The 24,942-nt window shown below is 39.4% G+C and overlaps 1 protein-coding gene across 3 annotated transcripts in view; it reads left to right on the top strand.

Moving 5' to 3' along the window:
* Window positions 1-24,942, top strand: part of rttn (rotatin) — a 317,909-nt gene that overhangs the window by 131,919 nt on the left and 161,048 nt on the right. For all 3 annotated transcript variants that reach the window (XM_059646005.1, XM_059646006.1, XM_048529420.2), the window contains exons 31-35: window positions 86-244; window positions 10,260-10,337; window positions 14,811-15,003; window positions 19,936-20,024; window positions 20,379-20,496. In XM_059646005.1, coding sequence (XP_059501988.1) covers window positions 86-244; window positions 10,260-10,337; window positions 14,811-15,003; window positions 19,936-20,024; window positions 20,379-20,496 — 637 coding nt within the window. The remainder of the gene's footprint in view (window positions 1-85; window positions 245-10,259; window positions 10,338-14,810; window positions 15,004-19,935; window positions 20,025-20,378; window positions 20,497-24,942) is intronic.

Raw genomic sequence — 24,942 nt, 5'->3', positions numbered from 1 at the left:
ATGCCAGTGATTTAGTTTATGATTTATTGCAGTAGTTTTGGTCAGTGTCAGAAATGTGTGCAAATTTCTGTTCATATTATCTTAGGTCCGTTTTGGCAGTTTGGGTCTTGGATCAGCGTTGACTCTGGTTGAAAATGGCTGCATTGCATTCGCAGCCAGCTGTCAGAATATTTCTGGAGGATTATGGGGCACAGTTCTAAACATCCTTCTGGACCAATCTGAATGCAGTATGGCTCGTAAGGAGGTGAGTAATGCTTTTAAATAATGCAGTTAATACATGCACTGGTCCACCCTCCCAACATTTTAACTTGTCACTGTGAATGCGTGATGGTTCGCATAAATCATATGAACCGATGCCTTGTTACTTAGAATAAATGTGATGACAACAATGGAGTTCGTAATTTCTCTAGTTAAGATATAGGGTTCTAAGAACTACTTAGGATCTACATTGTGGTGTCACACCTGTTCTGATAGATTGGATAAACCACTCTGTCAATGTGCTGAGATATAACATGATACATGTAGAGAGTCTGATCAAAGTTTGTGCGTGACACAAAAGTTGGTATGGTGGTAAATAGTGAGGAGGATGGCTGTTAAGTGCAATGGGATATTGATGAACAAAACAGTGACAAATAGAAATCGACCCAGAACAGTGTGAGGTTATGCACTTTGCAAGGGTTAACAAGGAAAGGGATGAAACTATACATGGCAGGATTCTTCAAAATACTAAAGATTGGAAGGACTACGGTGTACATATCCATAGATCCTTGAAGAAAGCAGGCCACGTAAATAAAGTGATTAAGACAACATAGGGAATATTTGCTTTCATTAGCTGAAACATTGATTCAACAGCAAGGAGGTTATGCTGGAACTGCAAAACACTACTTAAGCCGCAACTGCAGTATTGCATGCAGTTGTGGTTATCACATTTAGGAAGGACGTGATTGCACTAGAGAGGGTGCAGATAAGACTTAGCAGGTTGCTGCTTGAGCTATTCAATCCATGGAGGTTGTTTTTCCTGGCATAACTGTTCACTGTATGCAGAAGGGTTTCCAGACACAGTATGTAGATAGGCCAACAAGAGGTGAGGCCACATTGGATTTGGTACCGGGCAATGAACCAGACCAGGTGTTAGATTTCGAGGTAGGTGAGCACTTTGGTGATAGTGACCACAATTCAGTTACATTTACTTCAGCAATGGAAAGGGTTAGATATATACCATAGGACAAGAGTTATAGCTGGGGGAAAGGCATTTATGAGGCGATTAGGCAAAATTTAGGATTCATAGGAGGGGGGAGGAAACTGCAGGGGCTGGGCATAATTGAAATGTGGAGCTTGTTCAAGGAAAAGCAACTGCGTGTCCTTGATAAGTGTGTACCTGTCAGGCAGGAAGGAAGTGGTTGAGTGAGGGAACCATGGTTCACTAAAGAAATTGAATCTCTTGTCAAGAGGAAGAAGGAGGCTTATGTAAAGATGAGGCGTGAAGGTCAGTTAGGGCGCTTGAGAGTTACAAGTTAGCCAGGAAGGACCTAAAGAAAGAGCTAAGAAGAGCCAGGAGGGGACACGAGACATCTTTGGCAGGTAGGATCATGGAAAACCCTAAAGCTTTCTATAGGTATGGTAAGAATAAGATTAGGGCCAGTCAAAGAGAGTAGTGGGAGGTTGTGCGTGGAGTCCGAAGAGACAGGAGAGGTGCTAAATGAATATTTTTCGTCAGTATTCACACAGGAAAAAGACAGTGTTGTCGAGGAGAGTACAGAGATATTGGCGATTAGACTAGGCGGGATTGAGGTTCATAAGGAGGAGGTGTTAGCAATTTTGGAAAATGTGAAAATAGATAAGTCTCCTTGGCCAGATGGGATTTATCCTAGGATTCTCTGGGAAGCTAGGGAGGAGATTGCAGAGCCTTTGGCTTTGATTGTTATGTCGTCATTGTATATAGGAGTAGTGCTAGAAGACTGGAGGATAGCAAATGTTGTCCCCTCATTCAAGAAGGGGAGTAGAGACAACCCTGGTAATTATAGACCAGTGAGCTTTACTTCGGTTGTGGGTAAAGTGTTGGAGAGGATTACAAGAGGTAGGATTTGTAATCCTCTAGAAAGGAATAATTTGATTAGGGATAGTCAACACGGTTTTGTGAAGGACAGGTCGTGCCTCACAAATTTTATTGAGTTCTTTGAGAAGGTGACCAACCAGGTGGATGAGGGTAAAGCGGTTGATGTGGCGTATATGGATTTCAGTAAAGAGTTTGATAAGGTTCCCCACGGTAGGCTATTGCAGAAAATATGGAGGCATGGGAATGAAGGTGATTTAACGGTTTGGATCAGAAATTGGCTAGCTGTAAGAAGACAGAGGGTGGTGGTTGTTGGGAAATGTTCATCCTGGATTTCAGTTACTAGTGGCATACCACAAGGATCTGTACTGGGGCCACTGTTATTTGTCATTTTTATAAATGACCTGGATGAGGGCGTAGAAGGATGGGTTAGTAAATTTGCAGATGACACTAAAGTCGGTGGATTTGTGGATAGAGCGGAAGGATGTTGCAGGTTACAGAGGGACTTAGATAAGCTGCAGAGCTAGGCTGAGAGGTGGCAAATGGAGTTTAATGAGGAAAAGTGTGAGGTGGTTCACTTTGGATGGAGTAACGGGAATACAGAGTACTGGGCTAATAGTAAGATTCTTGTTAGTGTGAATGAGCAGAGAGATCTCGGTGTCCAAGTGCATAGGTCCCTGAAAGTTGCCACCCAGGTTGATAGGGTTATTAAGAAGGCGTACGGTGTGTTAGGTTTTATTGGTAGAGGGATTGAGTTTCGGAGCCATGAGGGCATGTTGCAGCTGTACAACACTCTGGTGCGGCCGCACTTGGAATTTTGCGTACAGTTCTGGTCGCCGCATTATAAGAAGGATGTGGAAGAATTGGAAAGGGTGCAGAGGAGATTTACCAGGATGATGCCTGGTATGGAGGGAAGGCCTTATGAGGAAAGGCTGAGGGACTTGAGGCTGTTTTCATTAGAGTGAAGAAGGTTAAGAGGCAACTCAATAGACACACACAAGATGATCAGAAGATTAGATAGGTTGGACGGTAAGAGTCTTTTTCCTTAGATGGTGACGGCTAGCATGAGGGAGCATAGCTTTAAATTGAGGGGTGATAGATATAGGACAGAACTCGAGAGTAGTAATGGCATGGAATGCCCTGCCTGCAACGGGAGTAGACTTGTCAACTTGACGGGCATTTAAACGGTCATTGGATAAACATATGGATGATAATGGAATAGTGTGTGTTACATGGGCTTCAGATTGGTTTCACAGGAGGGCTGAAGAGCCTGTGCTGCACTGTAAAGTTCTCTGTTCTAAAAAAGTTTGAGGGGAAGACCTATTGAAAGTGTAGAACATAAGGGGCATAGATAGGGTGTATTAGAAGTCACTTTTCCCATGATTAGATGATCAATAACAAAGAAAAATAGATTTAAGGAAGGAGATAGAAGGCTACGAATAAAGATAAGGAGAATTTTTCATCCAGAGGGTTGTAGGAGTCTGGAACTCCCTGTCTGAAAGGGCGGTTAAGTCAGAAACTCTCTTAACATTTGAAGCAATGTTTAGACATTTATTAGCATTGCTGTAGCCTCTTGGACTGCGGGCCAAGAACAGTAAAATGGGAATTTAATGTCGTCAAATCTTGATTGGGCTGAGTGGCCTTCTGGTTGTAAACATTTGAGTCTACAAGTCTTTTTGTTTTTAGAAACTAATTCAACATAAAAGAATTTAACATTTTGTCAGCATGTACCTCTCATAATTGATGATTATAACGTAATCTATAACTTGTGAAAGAAGCGCAATTTCTGGACTGCCTGGTGATATTTGTACATATTGGCCAATACTCCTGACAATTGCACTATACTTAAGCATCTGGCAAATTTGACTCAACCAGGCATGTATGTTGAAATAAGTAAATTGAGAAAACATGGCAGAAAATTTTCCTTGACACCCAGTTCTTTGAATAATCAAAGACAAAGTATGCTGAATGCTGGAAATATGAAGTGTAAAAATAAAATTCTGCAACTGCTCAGCCATCCTTGTAGCATCTTTGGAAAGTTAATATTTGAAGTCAGTGAATTTTTCCTCATTATTGTAAACAAATGGAGAAGTAAAAGGTTGTAATAAGAATGGATTGTGGGACAGAAACTACATAAGGTAAAGCCTTAGATAGGGAGCAAGGAGAAATTGATTAAATGAGAAGTAGAACTATTAGCAGAAATGTTTGCTGTCTGAAAGAACATGAGAACACTATTAATAATCTGACATTGTTGAATTCTCTATTGTCTAGATAGTTATCAAATGTCTAATCAAAACACAAGATGAAGTAAATCAAGCTTCAATTGAGCTTGATTGGAACAATGTAGAAGGCCAATTTCAAAATGGACCAGTGAAGAAGTGTTAAAATAGCAAATTAGTGAACAGGGGTGTTCAGCAAAACAGCTGCATAATCTACATTTGACCTTGATTGACTTTAAATTATCAGAAAACATGGTTTAAAAGACATATGTTTGGAACTTAAAAGTAATAACATGATGCTTGAGTTGAATGTAACTTTGTTTAGACCCCATTGGAGTACTGTATTCACTTTTGCGCACTCGTTCTCTGAAAACATCCATTGATCTTGGAAGGATTCTTACAGGGTATTCACAGAATTATAACGGGGTTTAAGATTTAAATTATCTCGACAAATTACATATGAATGGTTTGTATTACTTATTTAGATGATTGAGGGTCAAGTAATTAAGTATTTCAATGATTAAAGAATTCAGTTAGATGGATGCTGATAAATTATTTCCTGTGTTGAGAGCGTTCTGAACAAGTCACAACAATATCCGTGGAGGTAGCAAGAACTGTACCCTCCATCTTCACACTGTGTTGTCTCTACAGTATCAGTGGAAATTGGGTATTTCACTTGTTCAAAAGCTGTAGAAGCTGGGTCAGTTTAATTTTTAAAAATTGAGTGTGATTGTTTGTATTGAACAAAATCCTATCAATGGAACAAATATTAAGTAATAGGAATTTTGATCAAATGAGTCACGATCGAATGAATTAGTGAAACAGAGGCCAAATGGTCTACATGTATTTGCTATCATACCTAGTGAACCAACTGGCATTCCTGAAGGAAGTAATCAAATTAAGAATGTGTGTTACCCTGCTAATATAAAAAACTTGGATTTTCAGATGAAATTAGTAAATTTGATTACCTGAACTTTCAATGACGATGAATTTGATGAATGCAGGACCAGACGAGAGTAGCTGAATTAAAAATTAATTTCAGTAAAATGTTAGAAGTTTTTTAAAAATTTAACCTGTTTTTCTAATCAACCTGTTCAGAGATGTTAATAACACACCTCTGGAGTGGATGGGGCTTGAACTCAGACCTCTCGGCCCAGGTGTACGGACGCTACTACTGCCCCACAAGAGGCCCTTAACCAAAACTTTAAATATCCAAGAGCAGTTTTGGGTGAAGTTAAAATGAGGTATTTTTCAGGCCATCAGTTAATTGTATCATTTTAAACTGTACAGGGGAGTGAGAGATTTAGGAACACAGCCTTTTCAGTAATCTCATTAAGTAATTTGGCCAAATGACTTCCAGAAAGAGCTAAGATCCAAAAATTCAAAGAAATATATTGGGAATAGCTAATTTAATAAAAAACTCCTGAATTAATTAATAGATTTTTTAAAAAAATAATAAAGGAGAACCAATCTCGAAAGTTCCCTTTAAGATAATTGGACAGATCAAAGAAGGCTATCTAGCATTGCGTTAGTGAATTATTCGGGCATGTTTAAATATATTATGGAAATTTGAACCTATTATTTTGAAAAAAAAAATGTTGAGACTGAAATTAGAATGACCAGAAAGGATTAATGTGTTTACTCATAAAGACAGTTGAAAGATTGGTCTTCAAATTGGGCTAAAAAGTGATTAAGGAGGCTGAGATAGGAATTTTTTAAAATACTGAAAAGCATGGAACTTATGGAGTGAGTTAAATTGTTCAACCAGAAATGCAACATTGTTATTCGACAAATGGGGCAAGATATTCTGAGCAATTTCGCTTGATATTTTCGTGGCTGAGAGTGTCAGAAGGAGGAGATAATTATGTGCTAATAACTAGTATAAGATTATTTTTTTTTATAAAAGGCTTTCTGGTTGTTAAGAACTTAAAGGTTTTCTGCCCTGTGAAGTGGCAGAGGATGCCAGGTCACTTTCACAGGACAACCAAAAATAGATGGTATGTTATTCTTAAATGCAGGCATTAAAAGTTAAAATTAAAAGCCACAATCCTTGGGATGAAAGATTTATCAAACTAGTTGCTTGGATGTGTTCATTCAAGAGGCAGTGGAACTTGTTTGAAGAGGGAGATGGACATTCATTTTGCAGTTTGGTGTATGGCAGTTTCATCTCGCAAAAGAGGAGATGGTCTATTATCTGAAAGTGTTCCTAAATTGCACATCCAGTGGTATTTGCTTGATGAAAGGCATCTGTGTCTGATAAAGATAATAAAATGTGAGGCTGGATGAACACAGCAGGCCAAGCAGCATCTCAGGAGCACAAAAGCTGACGTTTCGGGCCTAGACCCTTCATCAGAGAGGGGGATGGGGGGAGGGAACTGGAATAAATTCCATCCCCTATTCCCAATTCCTCCGCCTCCGCCGCATCTGCTCCCATGATAAGACATTCCACTCCCGCACATCCCAGATGTCCAAGTTCTTTAAGGACCGCAACTTTCCCCCCACGGTGATCGAGAACGCCCTTGACCGCATTTCCCGCGACACATCCCTCACACCCCGCCCCCGCCACAACCGCCCCAAGAGGATCCCCCTCGTTCTCACACACCACCCTACCAACCTCCGGATACAACGCATTTCCTCCGACACTTCCGCCATTTACAATCCGACCCCACCACCCAAGACATTTTTCCATCCCCTCCCCGTCTGCTTTCCGGAGAGACCACTCTCTCCGTGACTCCCTTGTTCGCTCCACACTGCCCTCCAACCCCACCACACCCGGCACCTTCCCCTGCAACCGCAGGAAATGCTACACTTGTCCCCACACCTCCTCCCTCACCCCCATCCCAGGCCCCAAGATGACATTCCACATTAAGCAGAGGTTCACCTGCACATCTGCCAATGTGGTATACTGCATCCACTGTACCCGGTGCGGCTTCCTCTACATTGGGGAAACCAAGCGGAGGCTTGGGGACCGCTTTGCAGAACACCTCCGCTCAGTTTGCAACAAACAACTGCACCTCCCAGTCGCAAACCATTTCCACTCCCCCTCCCATTCTCTTGATGACATGTCCATCATGGGCCTCCTGCACTGCCACAATGATGCCACCCGAAGGTTGCAGGAACAGCAACTCATATTCCGCCTGGGAACTCTGCAGCCATATGGTATCAATGTGGACTTCACCAGTTTCAAAATCTCCCCTTCCCCTACTGCATCCCTAAACCAGCCCAGTTCATCCCCTCCCCCCACTGCACCACACAACCAGCCCAGCTCTCCACCCCCCCCCCCCACCCCCCCCCCCCCCCCTGCATCCCAAAACCAGTCCAACCTGTCTCTGCCTCCCTAACCGGTTTTTCCTCTCACCCATCCCTTCCTCCCACCCCAAGCCGCACCCCCATCTACCTACTAACCTCATCCCACCTCCTTGACCTGTCCGTCTTCCCTGGACTGACCTATCCCCTCCCTACCTCCCCACCTATACTCTCTCCACCTATCTTCTTTACTCTCCATCTTCGGTCCACCTCCCCCTCTCTCCCTATTTATTCCAGTTCCCTCTCCCCATCCCCCTCTCTGATGAAGGGTCTAGGCCCGAAACGTCAGCTTTTGTGCTCCTGAGATGCTGCTTGGCCTGCTGTGTTCATCCAGCCTCACATTTTATTATCTTGGAATCTCCAGCATCTGCAGTTCCCATTATCTCTGTGTCTGATAAACATTTAATTAAGTAATCTATTCCATGCTAAAATTGTGGGTATCAGTTCAGATTCATTAAAGTTCATAAAGTGGCTGTTTCCCTCGTCAAATATAATTTGAGTGCTGATTGATAAATGTATCTACTATTGTTTGAGTCTCAGTGAGTTGGTCATTTAATAATAACCACACCCCCAAAACAATTTAATTTGCTTAGCACTGTAGCTTTAATTAAAGTTTTGAACAATTGACACCAGTATCCTTTCACTACAGTTTTGGGTTTTGAAATATATTGGTTAAGTTCTTCCTTGACTAAATTTGTTTCACAAAGTCATTGACAGAATCCAAAAAAGTTGGGTTTTCTCCCCAAATAAGTTTATAGGATAATCTGGCTCTGCATTTAAAGTAGCAAAAAGAAGTAGGGTAGAGTTTCTGCTCTAGGTGCCAATTAGAAAATAAAACTTAAAAATGAGTCAGAGAATGTGCCGGTTAGATTCGGGTTAATGATTACGCTAAAATTCATTTGTACAATCACAGACTTAATCTTCCACGAATATGTGTATTCAGCCAGTGTAATAGAATGTAATTGTTTCTTTTCACCTCTTTTTATATATAAATGCATTACCTCATGTATTTAAAAGTTGGTTATTTGCTCCAGCAAAAATCAAATCACCATTTTAACGGTGCAGCCCTTCACTAGAGAGTAATCTGATTTTAAAATAACTGAGGGAGGTAACTTTGCTAAGTCATTTAATAATTGTGTCTGTACACAAGTTAATTTCTTAATAACATATTTATAGCAGCATATTTGTTGCTGGATAAAAATCTTTTGAAATTTACTTACTCAGCTTTGTGTTTAAGAAAATGAAAGTGATTTGAAGGTCCTTAGAACGAGCCCAGTTTGCAGAACTTTGATTTTTCATTCCGGGATATAGTCCCAGTTCATTGGGCGAGATTATCTGATGTGGTGAATTGAATGCTGAAACAAAAATTAAAGATCATGGAAATTAAGGATCGTGCGAAGTGATTTGTAGTGTCATTCACCTTTAAATTTCCTTGACCATTTATACTCCTTTAGCTGACACTTTTGTGATTGCTGGAAGAAACAAACAGAAACTGAAGCCATAAAAATATTTTCAATGGCGCATGGAACCTCTCAATAGTCACATCATAGGATTGTTTAACCTAGGAATATATATGCTAGGAAACTTCAGAGATCAGTCATCTTAATTACATTTCTGTGTTTGTGGGGTCCAAATGATGCCTTCATATTAACAGGTTGAGGCTGCATGTGCAAACACCATATCAGCTAGAAACAATATTGGTCACCCGTGTATCCATGTTCATAGCTTGTTATTTGTTCCCCGCTACTTGCTGCTTATTAATATTGTGTGTTCCGTTTAGTTTTTTTTCTATTGTTTGCTTTTCACAGTGCTGTTTAACATTGAGCATTTTTAACAGTTTTTGGAAAGAATCAGTGAAGTGTCAGTGGTATCAAAAAAAAGTTTTGACTATGCTGTTCTTGAAATTGAAGTGATCATGATCATTGTCTGGTTCACTTCCCCCACCCAAGCATTCTGCAATAATTTAGGCTAGACTGAAGAGCTATTTCTTAACTCTGAACCTCAGGATGCTAGGAAGGCCAGTTTCTAAAAAGATTTGCAAATGGATGTGGATTATGTTTTGCAATCTTCACCAAAGCCATTTCTCCTGGAAACTGTAAAGAGTAGTGTTCCACAAATCTTTCTTGGGCATCTTTGTAATGTTTGTCTTTGACAGTTCCTAAAGCTATTATGTTTTACGCTAATTTATGCTGGTGGTTGGAGCCTTTGCTCACAAAGGCTGTACATTTTCCTCAACTTGAAGAGCACTTCCTTGGTTAAAGGATGGTGAATGAAGAAGATAAAGCAATTACTCATAGGATTGTTGTCATTTACATTGGAAGTTGCCCTAATTTATTACCCTGTGACCCAGCTATTCATTCATGTGTGCTAGAATATGGATCAAAAGTAAATGTTACGTTCAGGCTTTCATAGAAGTTTTTGTCTTAAGCAGAGCTGAATTATAATGTGATTCGGCGTCAAAAAAAATGTCACGTTAAAGCGTCCAGGTTTCCTGATGTATGATCTAAGAATGTGTAATCTGATGCAATTCTAGATGCTATTGTGAAAAGATGAACGAAGGAGACCCTACACACTAAGCTTTCTGACTTTCATTATTAGGTATTCACTGTGGTTCTTTTGATGCTGCTATACTGCTTAGCACTCACTGGGATTGTAAGATTATAATGGCATATTTCTTTCAGGCTGCGTGCATACTACAGAATTTGCTGATGATTTGTATGCCAACCACATTGGAGGAGGCAAAGAATTATGTTTGGCAGGTAAGGAAAATCAGACTTGTATATTGGTTGCACTTGTTTTTAAAAGGCAAAGCAACTTTTATAATGTGATAAGATGTGCTTGGTTTAGTCCTTTTCTAAAAAAGCTAAATGAATTAAGGGGGCAAACCTCATTTGTGTTTGTACAATTTTTGCTAGCTTTCCAAATAGTCCCAAGTAAGGGTATGTAATAATCTGAGGGATTTTGTTTTTCAATCCGTGTTAATTAGTTTTTGGGCTTTGCCGTAGTTTGTAACAAAGCTTGAATCTTAAAGGTACCATTTTTGTGATGTTTAGTGCTTTCTTTACATCAGCCTGAAACATCACCTTAGTGCCACACTTGTAATAGTATCAATGAATATAATTTTAGAAGAACATTAACAAATTTGTCCATAATTCTAGAGCTTTGGGCACTGCAGTGTAGAAAAAAATGCAAGAATTGTGGAAATAGTATGACATAAATTTACTAAGTTGTCATAAGAGCGTCCAGTTAAGAAGCGAAATTTAAGAAGTTGGGGCTTTTCATAATAATGCTAAGAAAGTAAAGGTGAAATTTGTAAGACTTTTCAGATTATGCAGGGTTATGATAAAGTAGACAATAGTTTGTTTCTATTGATATGAGATCAGATTAGGAAGGGACAAAGCCAAGATGTTCACCCAAAAAAAATTAAAGGAAAGTTCAGAGGAAAAAAAGTGTTATTTCAAGTCTGGATGATGTTGACATCACTGGATAAACTGGCATTTATTACTTATCCCTAAGTGGTGTTCAGCAGCTGGTGGTAAGCCACCTTCTTTTGAACCACTGCAGTCTCTATGGTGGAGGCATACCTACAGTACTGTTAGGAAGAGGAACTCCAAGATTTTGACCCAGCATCAATGAAGGATCAGCAGTATAGTTTGGAGTCAGGGTGGCATGTGACTTAAAGGGAAACTTAGTATCCCTATGCATCTGCTGCATTTGACCGTTTAGGCAGTAGGGATTGATGATTTGATAGGCGCTGTTGAAGGAGTATGTGCTGCAGTGCATTTTGCAGATGGAATACATTGGTGCCAGTCTGCACTGCTGAAAGAGGGAATGCATGTTGAATTTGGTGAATGGGAAACTGGTCAAGCAGCCTGCTTTGCCCTGAACGGTTGTAGAGTTATACAGCACAGAAACAGACCCTTCAGTCCAACCAGTCCATGCTGAACGTGATCCCAAACTAGACTAGATCCCACCTGCCTGGTCTAGGTCCACATCCCTCCAAACGTTTCCTATTCACAGACCTATCCAAATGTCTTTTTTAAACATTGTAATTGTACCCACAGCCATCATTTCCTTAGGAAGTTCATTACACATGCGACCTATCGTCTGTGTATAAAATTTTCCCCTTGTGTCGTTTTTAAATCTCTCTCCTGTCACCTTAAAAATGTACTTCCTAGCCTTGAAATCCCCATCCTAGGGAAAAGACAACTATCATAAACTGTATCTATACCTCTCATTATTTTATAAATTTAGATCAGGCCACCTCTCAACCCCCTACGCTCCAGTGGAAAAAGCCCCAGCCTTTCTTTATAACTCAAATCGTTCACACATGACAACATCCTGGTAAATCTCTCCTGAACCCTCTTCTGCTTAATAATATCCTTCCTATAACTGGGTGACCAGAACTGAACGCCGTATTCCAACAGGCCTCACCAGTGTCCTGCATACTTGTATGTTTTTTGAATTGCACTCATCCAAGCAAGTTGAGAGTATTCCATCTTAGCAGAACACAACTTAACAGCAATGCAATCTAATTAATTTCTGCAATCTAAGCCCAATCATCTTTGAATATAAACCCCCCATACTCATATTGAAAGTTAAGGGATTTATTCAAAATGAATTTTTATTTTAAATTGTCAATTCAATAACAATTCAACAAGAAATATTTTGACTGTGGGTTATATTACAGGCATATAGTACTGTAGATCTTGCTTGAATTCTGAAGTCACTGGTCATTCAAGCAGCTTCTGCAGACCACTGTAGCATATACTTCTTAGAGACTGAGAGATAGCAAGATACTGGAGTCAGAAATTTCTGAAGAAGGGTCCCAACCCATTAACTTCCCTGCTCCTCTGATGCTGCCTGGCCTGCTGTGTTCCTCTGGTGCCACACTGTAATGTCTCTGACTCCAGCATCTGCAGTTCTTCCTATCTCTGAGTGATTTATAAACATACTGTGAAGCCTCTTCCAAGGATCCCAACTTGAAGAAATTGTCCTGCTCCCTCCTGAAAGACCTCAGTGGACCTCTCTCCAACTGCAACCCTCTGGTAATCTCCTCTGCCCGAAAGCTCTTCAACTACATTCTTAAACAAACCCAGTACTGCAGCCACATCTCCTTTCTTAGTATTCCATTTTTGAAGAAGAGTCCCAACCTGAAACGTCGACTTTCCTCATCCTCTGATGCTGATGGCATGCTGTGGTCCTCCAGCTCCACATTGTCATTCTTAGAGACTGAGATTCTTCTCTTGGAACCTTCCACAAGCCAATAACCGGAGAATAACTCAAGACGGCTATACCAAAAAACAACTTTCCTAGCTCCCAGTCAGCATTTTGTGTGGTTGGTTGGCTGGCACTGGTCCTCCCTTGATTGGCCAATTCAACATTCAACCAACTGCCAATCCCTGAGCATAACAATATCTTCGTGCCAGTTTGTTTACAGTGTCCTTAGAATAGTAATTAACCTGTATTATTTTTCCAGGCCAGTTTTCAATAACAAATATCAATCTCTTGTTCTCTTTTTAAAACAAGCTGTTGTTCAAGTTCAATTCTCAACTGCAACCCACAATTTCAATCTAAAAAAATGAGAAATAAAAGAAAAATAGTCATGAGATGATGATCAAGTGGCATTATCTCCAGACGATTAATCCAGGAACTCATTTACTGTTGTAGGGACTTGTGGCAGATAGTGAAATTTGAATTCGGTAAAAGAATCTAGAATAATGACCATGAAGCCATTGTCAATTATCAGAAAAAACCCCATCACAAATGCCCTTTTAGGAAAGAACGTCTACCATCCTTACCTGGTCTAGCCTACGTGTGACTTCAGACTCTCAGCAATGTGGTTGACTCAACTGAGCAATTGCCCTCTGAGCAATTAGGGATGGGCAATAAATGCTGGCCGAGCCAGAGATCCCCACAGCCTATGAGTGAATTTAAAAACGTCAACAATGGTCATCACCTGGCACTTGTGTGATGTGAAAGTCACTAGTTACTTTTCCGCTTAATCTTGATGAAATAAGCCTGCATTTAGATGCAAATCCATAGTTTGTTTGGAAATGACATCATCAGTTTGGTTAAAGAGTAGGAATATTAATAGAATCATAAGAGTTAAATCTGATTCATCCACATGTGAATACTAGAACAGAAGAGGCTCCATGGCCTTTATCTGTGCTGTAACTTTTTATGATTCCTGCTGTTACCTACACAAGTCTTTTAGCAGCTTCAAGTGGCATAATGTCTCCAGTTATGTACTTTATTTCAATGAACAGTATAAAATGTTGTCGAGTAGTTCTCAGTATTCTATGTTCCGCATGGACAGTTGGCAGATTACATTTTTAAGTGTGTTCTGAAGTTGAAAAGCGATTGATGATTGTGACAAGATCATTGGGCCCAGGCAGGTAGATGAAAGAGTGAAGGTTTGCCAGTACACTGGATAAGCATGAATGAATTGCAAGTTCAATGTCATTTTGAAAAGTTAGATGATGTCTCATTGCACTTTCATATCACGACGTTGCTTACAGGCACAACAGATAACGCGTAGAAAACTGGAATAAAAACAAAGTTGCTGGAAAAGCTCAGCAGGTCTGGCAGCATCTGTGAAGGCAAAAACAGAGTTAACGTTTCTGGTCCAGTGACCCTTCCTCAGAAGCCGGACTTGTTGAGCTTTTCCAACAACTTTGTTTTTGTTCCTGATTTCTAGCATCCACAGTTCTTTTGGTTTTTATTTTGCGTAGAAAACTGTGACTGGTGAGCAATTTCAATGCATCAAATTGCATTGAGGCAATTACTGAATTCATTATTTTGCCAAATATGAAACAAATCATTTGTTGAGCAGCCACATTTATGTGCCTAGAAGTGAAAGAATCTGATGTAAGAGATAAGTCTATGTCTTTTCAATGATCATAGTGGGTTAGGAAACTGATTTGTCCCAGATAGGTTTTTGAATTGTCAATGAATCATACATGGGGTATTCGTTAATTTGAATGACTATCCTTTAAAGCAAATCATCTACCTTTTCACAATGATATGAAAGTTTTAAAATCAAAATTACACCTAATTTAATAAATATACAGTGAGGGTTTATGCTGTATGATGTGGAATAGTCCCAAAGAAAATAGTGGACAGTATATGTTTAAATCAAAACGGTAAGGAAGCCTATTCTGTTGTGTTTTGAATTTTGTGAATTCTTGGGTTGAGTTTCATGCTTGCCTGATTACATTTCATTTTCACAGAGTCCATGTGTTCATGATGAAGCATCTGGTTTATCACTGGTTGGGCTGCCTGCTGTCCAGGCTCTACTGTATCACTGCCAATTCTACGAGCGCGTGGGTCATATGGCAAAGCAGTGCTATCTTGGAAGATACATGTTCGATTTGAATTTTCCAAAACCTACTGGTACCAGTTTTCCCAATGGCAATTTAGAAGGTATGAACTTTTAAGAATAGTAATGTCCTAAGTATCTTAATTTTGCACTTTGATGATAAAAGCCTGCTTTGATTCAACAAATGTTTACACAAGTAATAAAATGAAGTAAGAGGAGCTAGAACCTGTTCGATTTTTGTCAGTGTAATTTCGTGTTCAAAGTACTATAAATTTGTATTGTAGATTAGTGGAAAGAAGCTGTCCTAACTTTAGAAGTCATAAACCAAAATATTTGTTCAATGTAGTCTTAGTAACCTAGTGTAGGTTAAGCGTCTGATTATTATGATAGTAGCAGTTTACATACTTCAAAGAATTAATAGTTTTTAAATAGAAAGCAAAATTGTTTCATGTGGGGTTTAGGCTGATGAGAATTTGGTCTATAATGTTAATTTAATGTATAACGTTTCCTCACCTATATCCTCTCCGTCTCCCATCAACATTAATTTCCCGGTTTTATTTCCTGGTGTTTGCAGATAAGTTAACACAATTCAGTGTTTGCCCTTTAATCTGTTGGTAACTTCTGTCACTTTTTATAAGCTTTCTACGCTGTGATCTGAAAACATGCAAAGAGTTTAAGCTGATTGTTTTAAGGATTCCATCTTATTTCTAACAAAAGATCTCTATTTTAAGGAACTGAAATTTAGAAATGGTTGTTTCGACTGGTAGGCAGGTTGATACCAGAAAAAGAAAATGTGTTAGGTTTTATTTTAAATATAAAATGATGAGATAGAAGTTCAAATAGTTAATATAGTAATTATAATTTGACCAATATGTGGAACTCTGTGCAATGAATACATGTGAACCATTTAAAACAAAAAGTACTGGATCTATTGAATCCTGGCAACATCTGCAGAAAGAAAAAGCTTAGGATTTACTTCTTTTTTTTCGGACAAGCTGAGCTTCCCATCCTCCAAGAGGGAATGTAAGTTTAAATATGAAGTGCGCAGAATGATTTTTTTTTGGGAAGTAACAAGCAAAGATATTCTGCCTATGGGCATATGGACTAAATAAGATTGGTGTGCAAAATAGATTTTGTTCAACAATTCACTTTATTATATTACTTCTCACAATTATTTTAATTTATACTTTCAATTACACAAATATATGAAACACAACCAAATTCACTCAATTTTATATTTATTTCACAATGAATTTACTTTCACTTGCTTTGTTTTACTTGGTTTGGCTTTAGCTAAATTAGTTATAGAATTTTTATCATTCAATTTTTTTCTGAACTTTTTTTTTGCATCTTCCGTCCTTTACTCAGAGTGTGATAGGGGCATGCAATGCATTGCCGGAGAGGATAGTGGAGTTGTCCTCATTAGGGGCATTTAAGCGACTATTAGATAGGCATGATTGTATAAGGTAGGGGTGGAGGTTAGATAGACCTTAGGTTTAGGGTAAAAGTTTGGCATAACACCATGGGCTGAAGGGCCTATACTGTTCTATGTTCCATGTCACTCCAAATCCTTAGGATTAAAATCTACGTTTGCATGTATTTACTCAACATTTGTTAGCACACTGAATATTTTATCATCAGTACCATCGGCAACATCTAATGTGTTACTCCCTACATTTTGAGTATCTGTTGGAGCATGAAATATTTCATGAGACATCCCATTTAGAACTACTTTCTTCTTGACTCAAAACAGAGATCTTTTGATGATTCTACTCATGTAGTTTACTATCTTTTCCTTTCCAAGAAGGTTTCTTGTATTGTTACTTTTCCATAAGAAAATTCAGTGGGTCAGGTGATTCACTTTTGGGTGGAAGTTGTACTTAAGAATTTATACAATGTAAATGAAATGTCTCTTTACCTTCCCCACTTTGTTGCAGTTCAACTTTTACCTTTGTCTGGGTCTCACCTTCAGCACCGGCTCTTTTTGCATTAAGTCTTTACCATCATCTTGGTGTAGCCTCTTCATCTTTCCATTCTCTGATTACTGTCTACTTTTTGTTTTGCCTTTTTGCCCTAGCCTCTTCAGCTTCCGGGATCTTTGCCCTGCTTGCCCTTACCAAGTAATCAAATATGGTTTCTCAGAACATATCTTGATTGTGTCATCTAAGTTATAAGGATGAAAAAAAGGTTGTAAGTTTGTGATCTAAATTTGTTGTGTTCTTTATAACAATTAATTTATTAAGATTTGTGAAAGCATATCTGCAGGTATATACTACAGCCAAGGCCATAGGATCCCAGATAGGAGGCAAAACTCTGTAGAGATGATTAGATGTCAGCTGAAGTACAGCATAACCCATGGTTCAAAGTACCATGCCATCAACTTTGTTTAAGATCAGCTCATGAACCCGTTGTATTACCAATATTGTCACCCATTTGAAGTTTGTCCATTTTGCTGCCCATCGTTCAAAGTGGTGGAAAGATGGTGGTCAACTTCTCTTTAATGGAACACGATGGATTGCTAGGCACTGTCAGAGGCAGTTAAAATTCGTCGCATTAGTGCCGGACTGAAGTTGCATGTAGATTTTGGTTTACACTAGCGTGGACTCTGAAAAGTATCACATAACATGTTTGTCAGAGATGTAGCTCATGGTATAGAATTTATGTAAAGTTGGCTGAGTGATAGAAAACACAGTAGCAGTGAAAGTTACCTCTCAGACCGAAGGACAATATATTGTGGGTTGATAACAAAGTGTGAAGCTGGATGAACACAGCAAGCCAAGCAGCATCTCAGGAGCACAAAAGCTGACGTTTCGGGCCTAGACCCCCCTCCAGAGAGGGGGATGGGGAGAGGGTTCTGGAATAAATAGGGAGAGAGGGGGAGGCGGACCAAAGATGGAGAGAAAAGAAGATAGGTGGAGAGGAGAGTATAGATGGGGAGGTAGGGAAGGGGATAGGTCAGTCCAGGGAAGACAGACAGGTCAAGGAAGCGGGATGAGGTAGTAGGTCGGAAATGGAGGTACGGCTTGAGGTAGGAGGAAGGGATGGGTGAGAGGATGAACAGGTTAGGGAGGCGGAGACAGGCTGGGCTGGTTTTGGGATGCAATGGGGGGAGGGGACGAGCTGGGCTGGTTTTGTGGTGCAGTGGGGGGGAGGGGAAGAACTGGGCTGGTTTTGGGATGCGGTGGGGGAAGGGGAGATTTTGAAACTTGTGAAGTCCACATTGATACCATTGGGCTGCAGGGTTCCCAAGCGGAATATGAGTTGCTGTTCTTGCAACCTTTGGGTGGCATCATTGTGGCATTACAGGAGGCCCATGATGGGCATGTCGTCTGAGGAATGGGAGGGGGAGCTGAAATGGTTTGCGACTGGGAGGTGCAGTTGTTTATTGTGAACCGAGCAGAGGTGTTCTGCAAAGCAGTCCCCAAGCCTCCGCTTGGTTTCCCCAATGTAGAGGAAGCCACACCGGGTACAATAGATACAGTATACCACATTGGCAGATGTGCAGGTGAACATCTGCTTAATATGGAAAGTCATCTTGGGACCGGGGGAGGTGTGGGGGTTGGTTGTGGGGTTGATATGTCTTTCTTGATCCATATGACCTTGATGTGGGGTGCCAGTGTTGGAGTGGGTGACCAAGATCACTAACACCTGAAGAAGGAGTAAGACTCCAAAAGCTTGTGTTTCCAAATAAACCTGTTGGGCTACAGCCTGGTATTAGGTGATTTTCTGACCTTAAATGATTGATACATGTGGATTTAAGCCTTGGAATCATTTTAAATCATGAGAAAGATAGTTTCAGATATCAAAAGAACATAGGCCAGTAGAATGGATGATCATATGTGAGATGAAATTTAATGCAGATCAGTGTATACGTTTGGCAGGAAGGATGAGGAATGGCAGTATACAATAATACAGTTCTGAGGGGAGTGTACGTGGTCAGACCTTGAAGATGGCAAAAGAGGTTGAGCAAGCAGTTTGTAAGATGTGCAGGCTTCTAAACTTTTCAATACAATATCGACATTAAATACAAAAACAAGAAAGTTATAGTGACACCTTTATGAAATATTGGTTAGGTCTTCACTGGAGTGTTCTGCCCAATTCTGTGACCACATTTCAAAAAGGATGTGAAGGCATCAGAGAAGTTGCAAAGAAGATTTACAGGAATAGTTCTGTAGCTAAGGGTACTCCTTTAAAGGTTTTAGCAAAAACCAAAAGATTCACATGGGGGAAAAAATGTGTAGTTAGTGATTAGGAATGTACTGTCTGATTGTGATGGAGCTGTATTCATTTCAGGGCTTGCAAAGGAATTAAGGTAATTATCAGAAAATTTACAGGTTAAGGAGAAAAGGTGGGCAAATGTGGCTGCTTAGGTTGCTCTTGCATACAGCTGACTAGAACACAGCAGACAGAATGACCTCTCCTTCTATGCTTTAACCATGATATAATTATGACTGTATGTACTATCACAGGATAATAAGTAAAAATCTAATGTTTCACGTTGTTTTGAAATGCAGATAATGTCAGGTACCAATTTTTGTAGAAGGCCAGGCTATTAATTTTAATGGATTAGAATTAGTTACAGAAGCATGCAGTATAAGTAGTCACAAACTGCCTTATATGATTTCTCCAAGAATCAAGCCTTCTCAATGGGGACAAGTGTAATCTTTGTACACATCATTTAAGTGCAAACTCATAAATTTGAATTTAAACTCATCATGCTACAACTGACTTGTTAACAAATACTTTGAATATTCATAAATCCCATTTGTGACCATTCAATACTTTTAAAGGCCAGTCTATCCAATGAAGATGATGGACTGATATTACGAATAATCTCTAAATCTCTTAAATAAGCAGTGTACAAATGACCACTGTGATTGCAAATGTATTGTTTGGATTTGTCTTAATTGGTTCCTCAGGAACATCTTGCATCTTCTACATTTTCACGTGATTCACCAGCATAAATCCACACGTACAAATAGCAACAACTGTGAAGTAGGTTTGATACGTGGTAACATTTCATTTTGTCTCAGCAGACATTGACTCATTGAAATATTGGAGAACATCATCTGGTCTGTCAAATCACAGTCACTCATCAAGTTTTCCATCAACGTCAAGTACTTTGGTATGTGGAAAGGCAATGATTGTTGAAAAGTTTCTGCAGAATTTCTTAAAGTTTTAGAAAAAAATCATTTTATGTTTACAGGAACAAAATTTCCATTTGCGTTTTGCAGATCTTAAATACTTCAGAACATTCTAAGGAGGTGATGGTTATACATGTGTTGTTTTCAGTTTATTCATTCATCTCTTTCTATTCTTTTACTTTAAAACTATTTCAGAACAATTTTCAGAATAGGATAAATACCACATTTGTGACAGTTTTCTGAAAGGGAAATAGTAATAGAAAAAAAAAATTCAGGTTTCAATGTTCATGGGTTGAGTAATACTTGCTAATTTCTTACAAAATTCCAATTCCCAGATTTTGCCGTCACCACCTTTATCAGGTAGTACACCTGATTTCCAGGGGCTTTTGCAGTATTCAGCTGTGTCTCCTATTCTTATTCCTGAATCTCCGAGTAATAGGCTAACAGTCCAAGGTAAGCTAAAGTTCTCCTTGTCCTTAGAAATACATAGAAAATATAATGCAGAAATAATATATTTATCGTAGCTGATCCATGCTGGCATAAATAAAGCAAAACAATGAAGGGTCACTGGACTCAAACTGTCAATTTGGCCTCTCTCTCCACAGATGCCGTAGACCTGTTCTTTCAGATATATATAGCAGTTTCTGTTCTTGTTTATTTCAGATCCATTCTGACTTATGGACTCCTCTTATTCTACATTTGAATGCATCAGCATAAATTCTGCTCCTTTCTCCCTCATTAGCTTATCCAGCCTTACTGCAAGTGTATTCATGCGGTTCACCTCAACTACTCCCTGTGTAGTCATGAGTTCCCCATTCTCACCAATCTTTAGCTTAAGAAGTTTCATCCGAATTCCCTGTTTGATTTCTTTTTGGTTGCTTTATTTTGATGGCCTTTAGTCCTAGTTGTAATCATGTATTCCTTTTGTCGACTCTGCCAAAACATTTATAATTTTAAAGACCTCAGTAGCTTAAAATTTAGTGTTGGCAATCCGTTGCGATCTGATCCATTATTTTTCCACTGGAGCCTATCAGCAGCACTGAGAAAACTCTAAACTTTTAAGTAAAATTGTTGATGCTGATTTGAAAACCATGAATCCAGAGATTTACCATACTTTAAAAATAGAATATAATCAGACAAGGAAAAGCAAAACATTGCAAACCCTGGCAATTTGTAACAATGACTACACATACTGGAAACATTCAGCTGGTCATGAAACACCTATCAGGAGTGGGGAAACAAAGTTAACATTTCAGGTCAGATGACTTCCATCAGTTCATCTGCAAATTCTGCAAACAGAATTTGTTTGGGTATGAATCCAGTACCAGTCTGGAATTGTAAAGCGTAGCCACGGTGCCTTCGCCAGTTCTTGAAAATGCTATCCGATTTCTCCGACTCTTGCCACGTAGATAAGCTTCCTCCACTCTTTTTTAGGCAGTACCTTCGCGATTATAATCCTTCATTGCACAAAAAAATCAATCTCCTAACTTGCCATGGTTCTTTTATCTTAATTTGTATCCACTGTTGATCAACTGTCATGCAATGAATGCAGTTTATTGTACAGGGGCAGAGGAACTTATGGATTTGGCGCATAGGTCTAAGAAAGCAACAGAGCATATTGAGAGATTAGTTAGCAAACCATATTGGATCTTGCATATCAACAACAGAGGTACTGGTTACAGAAGTAGGGAAATTATGTTGAAGTTTCTTAAAGCTCTGGTTAGCTCACATCTGGAGTCTTGAATCCAGTACTGGCCACACCGTTTTTGAAAAAGTGAGAGTTCTTGCAAGGATGTGGAGGAGAGTTACCAAAATGCTTCTAAACATGAGGAATTTTAGCTACAAAATTAGGTTGATGCAAATGAGTTGTTCTCTTTGGAGCAAGGTGATTGAAGAGAACCCAAGCGGTGGGTTTGGCTGCATATCTGTCAGCATCTGTGGACAAAGAAACAACTAACACTTCATGTTGAACATAGTCTTGAGTTCTTAAGAAATCATTTTCCGCTCGGAATTTTTCTCCCTCCACCGGGTCACCTCTGAGGTATTTCCAACACTTTGATTTTTATTTTGGATTTTCGGCATCTGCAGCGTTGTGCTTTTACTGTAGAAATTGAAGGAATATTTGATTTCGGTGTATACTTTTTTAAAGAGGTTTAGGGGGGCAGACCAAGAGAAGTTGTTCCTGTCAATTAATGATGCCAGGACTAAGGGATGTAGATTTTCAAGTTTTTTGACATGAATTACATGGGAAATGTGAGGAAAAATACATTATGCAGTAATTAGTAATGATTTGGAACCTGCTGTTGATGAGCCTGGTGGAACCAATTGATTGATTTCAAAAGGAAATTTGATCCCTATTTGCAGTGAACTCCCAGACGAAGTGGTAAATGTCACAAAATCTAAGATATTTGTAGACGTACATGAATAGTAAAGGTTTAAAGGAATATGGGCCAAATGCAAAAAAGTGGGACTAGTTTGGTTTGGGAAACTTGTTCGGCATGGAGTAGCTGGACTGAAGGGTCTGTTTCCCATGCTGCATAACTCTATGACTCTCTCTCTAAATAAAACTTGCAGACCCATTATGATAGGGCAAGGAAGAGAATCTGACTGCATTACTGTACAGAAATCCAGCATGAAATCCATGAGTCAAACAGTTATAATACCTGGAAGTGGCCAACTGAAATCCTGGAGAACAATTAATTGGTGCGAAATATGTTTAACTATTATTGTCATCTAGATAGAAAACTGCTGACAAAGTGAAATGTTTAATATCTTGAAGTCACATTATATAGATCACTATTCTTTCACTGACTGGAAGAGCAAATTGACAAAAATGGAAGGAGTAATTTATATTTTCAAAAGATAAATCTCAGACTGTAGCATAAAATTGGAAAATTTACAGTTCAACAACAAGCCATTAGGCTGAATAATACTGTATTATCCTGCACACAAGTGTCTACAGTACTCTGTCTAACCCCATTTATATATGACTTATTTATACCAGCTAATAAATAATAATCATATTTCAATGGACTTCTGATAGGTTTTGCTCTGAATGCCTAAGTTGCAGAGAAACACTGGGACAATCACGCTAAATATTCAAGAATACACATCATATAATAAGACAGGCAGGCGGGCGGGGTTGCGTCTTTCATAAAGAATGAAATTAAATCAATACCAAGAAGTGATATAGGATCGGAAGGCGTAGAATCTGTGTAGGTAGAGTTGAGGAATCAGAATGGAAGACAGTGATGGATGTTATGTACAGGCTTCTAGCAATAGTCAGTATATGGGACAGAAAATAAATCATGAGATAGAAAAGGCATATAGAAAAGGCACAATTACATTAGTCAGGGGGGACTTCAATATGCAGGTGGAGTGCAAAAATCAGGTTGGTAGCATATCCCAAGAAGAGAAGTTTTTGGAATTTCTACAGATGTTTTATTTTGGATCAGCTTGTGCTCGAACCCACTGGGGTACAAGCAGTTGTGGATTTTGTGATTTATGGTTAGGAACCTTAAAGTGAAGGAACACCAAGAGGGTGGTAACCATAAGTCGGTAGGTTTCACTATGCAGCTTGAGAAGGAGAATATGGACTCAGATGTAACAGTATTACAGTTGACGAAAGGTAACTACAAAGACATGAGGGAGGAGATGGCCAGAGTTAATTGAAAGGAGAGCCCAGCAAAGAAGACAGTGGAGCAACAATTAATTAATCTCCTGTTTTCTTCCTGCCTTTTTAAAAATAGTGGGATTACATTAGCTATCCTGCATCCCTCTAGAATTTTTCCAGAGTCCAGAGAATCTTGAATGATGACCACCAATGCATCCAGTATTTTGAAGGCCACTTCCTTAAGTGCTTTGGGATGTGAATTTTAAGGCCTTGGGAATTTATGGTCTTTATTTTGCCCAATACAGTTTACTTCCTGCTTTCCTTGTGTTCCTCTTTCACCAGATCCTACATTCCCCAATGTGTTTGGGATATTATTGCTTCCTCCTTTGTGATGACAATCAAAATATGTATTAAACCGGTCTGCTGTCTTTGTTCCCCATTATAACTGACCTGCTTCTGACTGAGGGATTTGTTTTGTCTGAAGAAAAGTTTACAATCAGTTTAATGTCCGCTAGCTTACTCTTATACTCTACTTTCTCCCTCTTAATCAATGGGCAGCCGATAGCGTAATGATATTATTGCTGGACTGTTAATCCAGAGATCCAGATAACGTTCTGGAGACCTGGGGCCAAATCCTGCCACAGCAGGTGATGGAATTTGAATTCAATAAAATATCTGGAATTAAGAATCTGATGATGACCATGTCAGAAAAACCCATCTGGTTCACTAATTCCCTTAGGGAAGGAAGCTGCCATCCCTCCCTGGTCTGGCCTACATGTGACTCCAGGCCCACAGCAGACTCTGAACTGGCCTCTGGGCAGTAAGGAATGGGCAAGAAATGATGCCTACAGCCAGCAAAACCCTCATCTCATTAATGATTTTTTAAAAAATCCATACCCCCCCAACCTTTGTAAAATGTAAACTGCTTCCACTCAGGCCTGCTGATTTTTTGTTTTTGGCCAATTTTAAATGCTCCTTTCCTGGACCTAGTACTACCTAATGTAGTGCACTTGAAGAACAGTGATACCGCTACTATCTTTGAGACCGGAATGCCTCAGTTCAAGTCACACTTGCTTCAGTGATCTGTCATAACCTATCTGAATAGTTTGATGAAAAATATCTATTATTCATAATTTCCCTTGCTAGCCACAGGACTTGGCCACCTTTCCTGTTTTATCAACAGGATTTCTCACAACTCAAACTGTTCAGATCTGTAAATATCCTTGACTGCACAATTTAGCCCTGAATCCATTTGTATATCTATTGTCCTTTGCTGGGAACTGCTG

Source organism: Stegostoma tigrinum, chromosome 5 (assembly GCF_030684315.1).
Source record: "Stegostoma tigrinum isolate sSteTig4 chromosome 5, sSteTig4.hap1, whole genome shotgun sequence".
NCBI lineage: Eukaryota > Metazoa > Chordata > Chondrichthyes > Orectolobiformes > Stegostomatidae > Stegostoma > Stegostoma tigrinum.
This window is presented reverse-complemented; position numbering and strand designations above follow the sequence as displayed.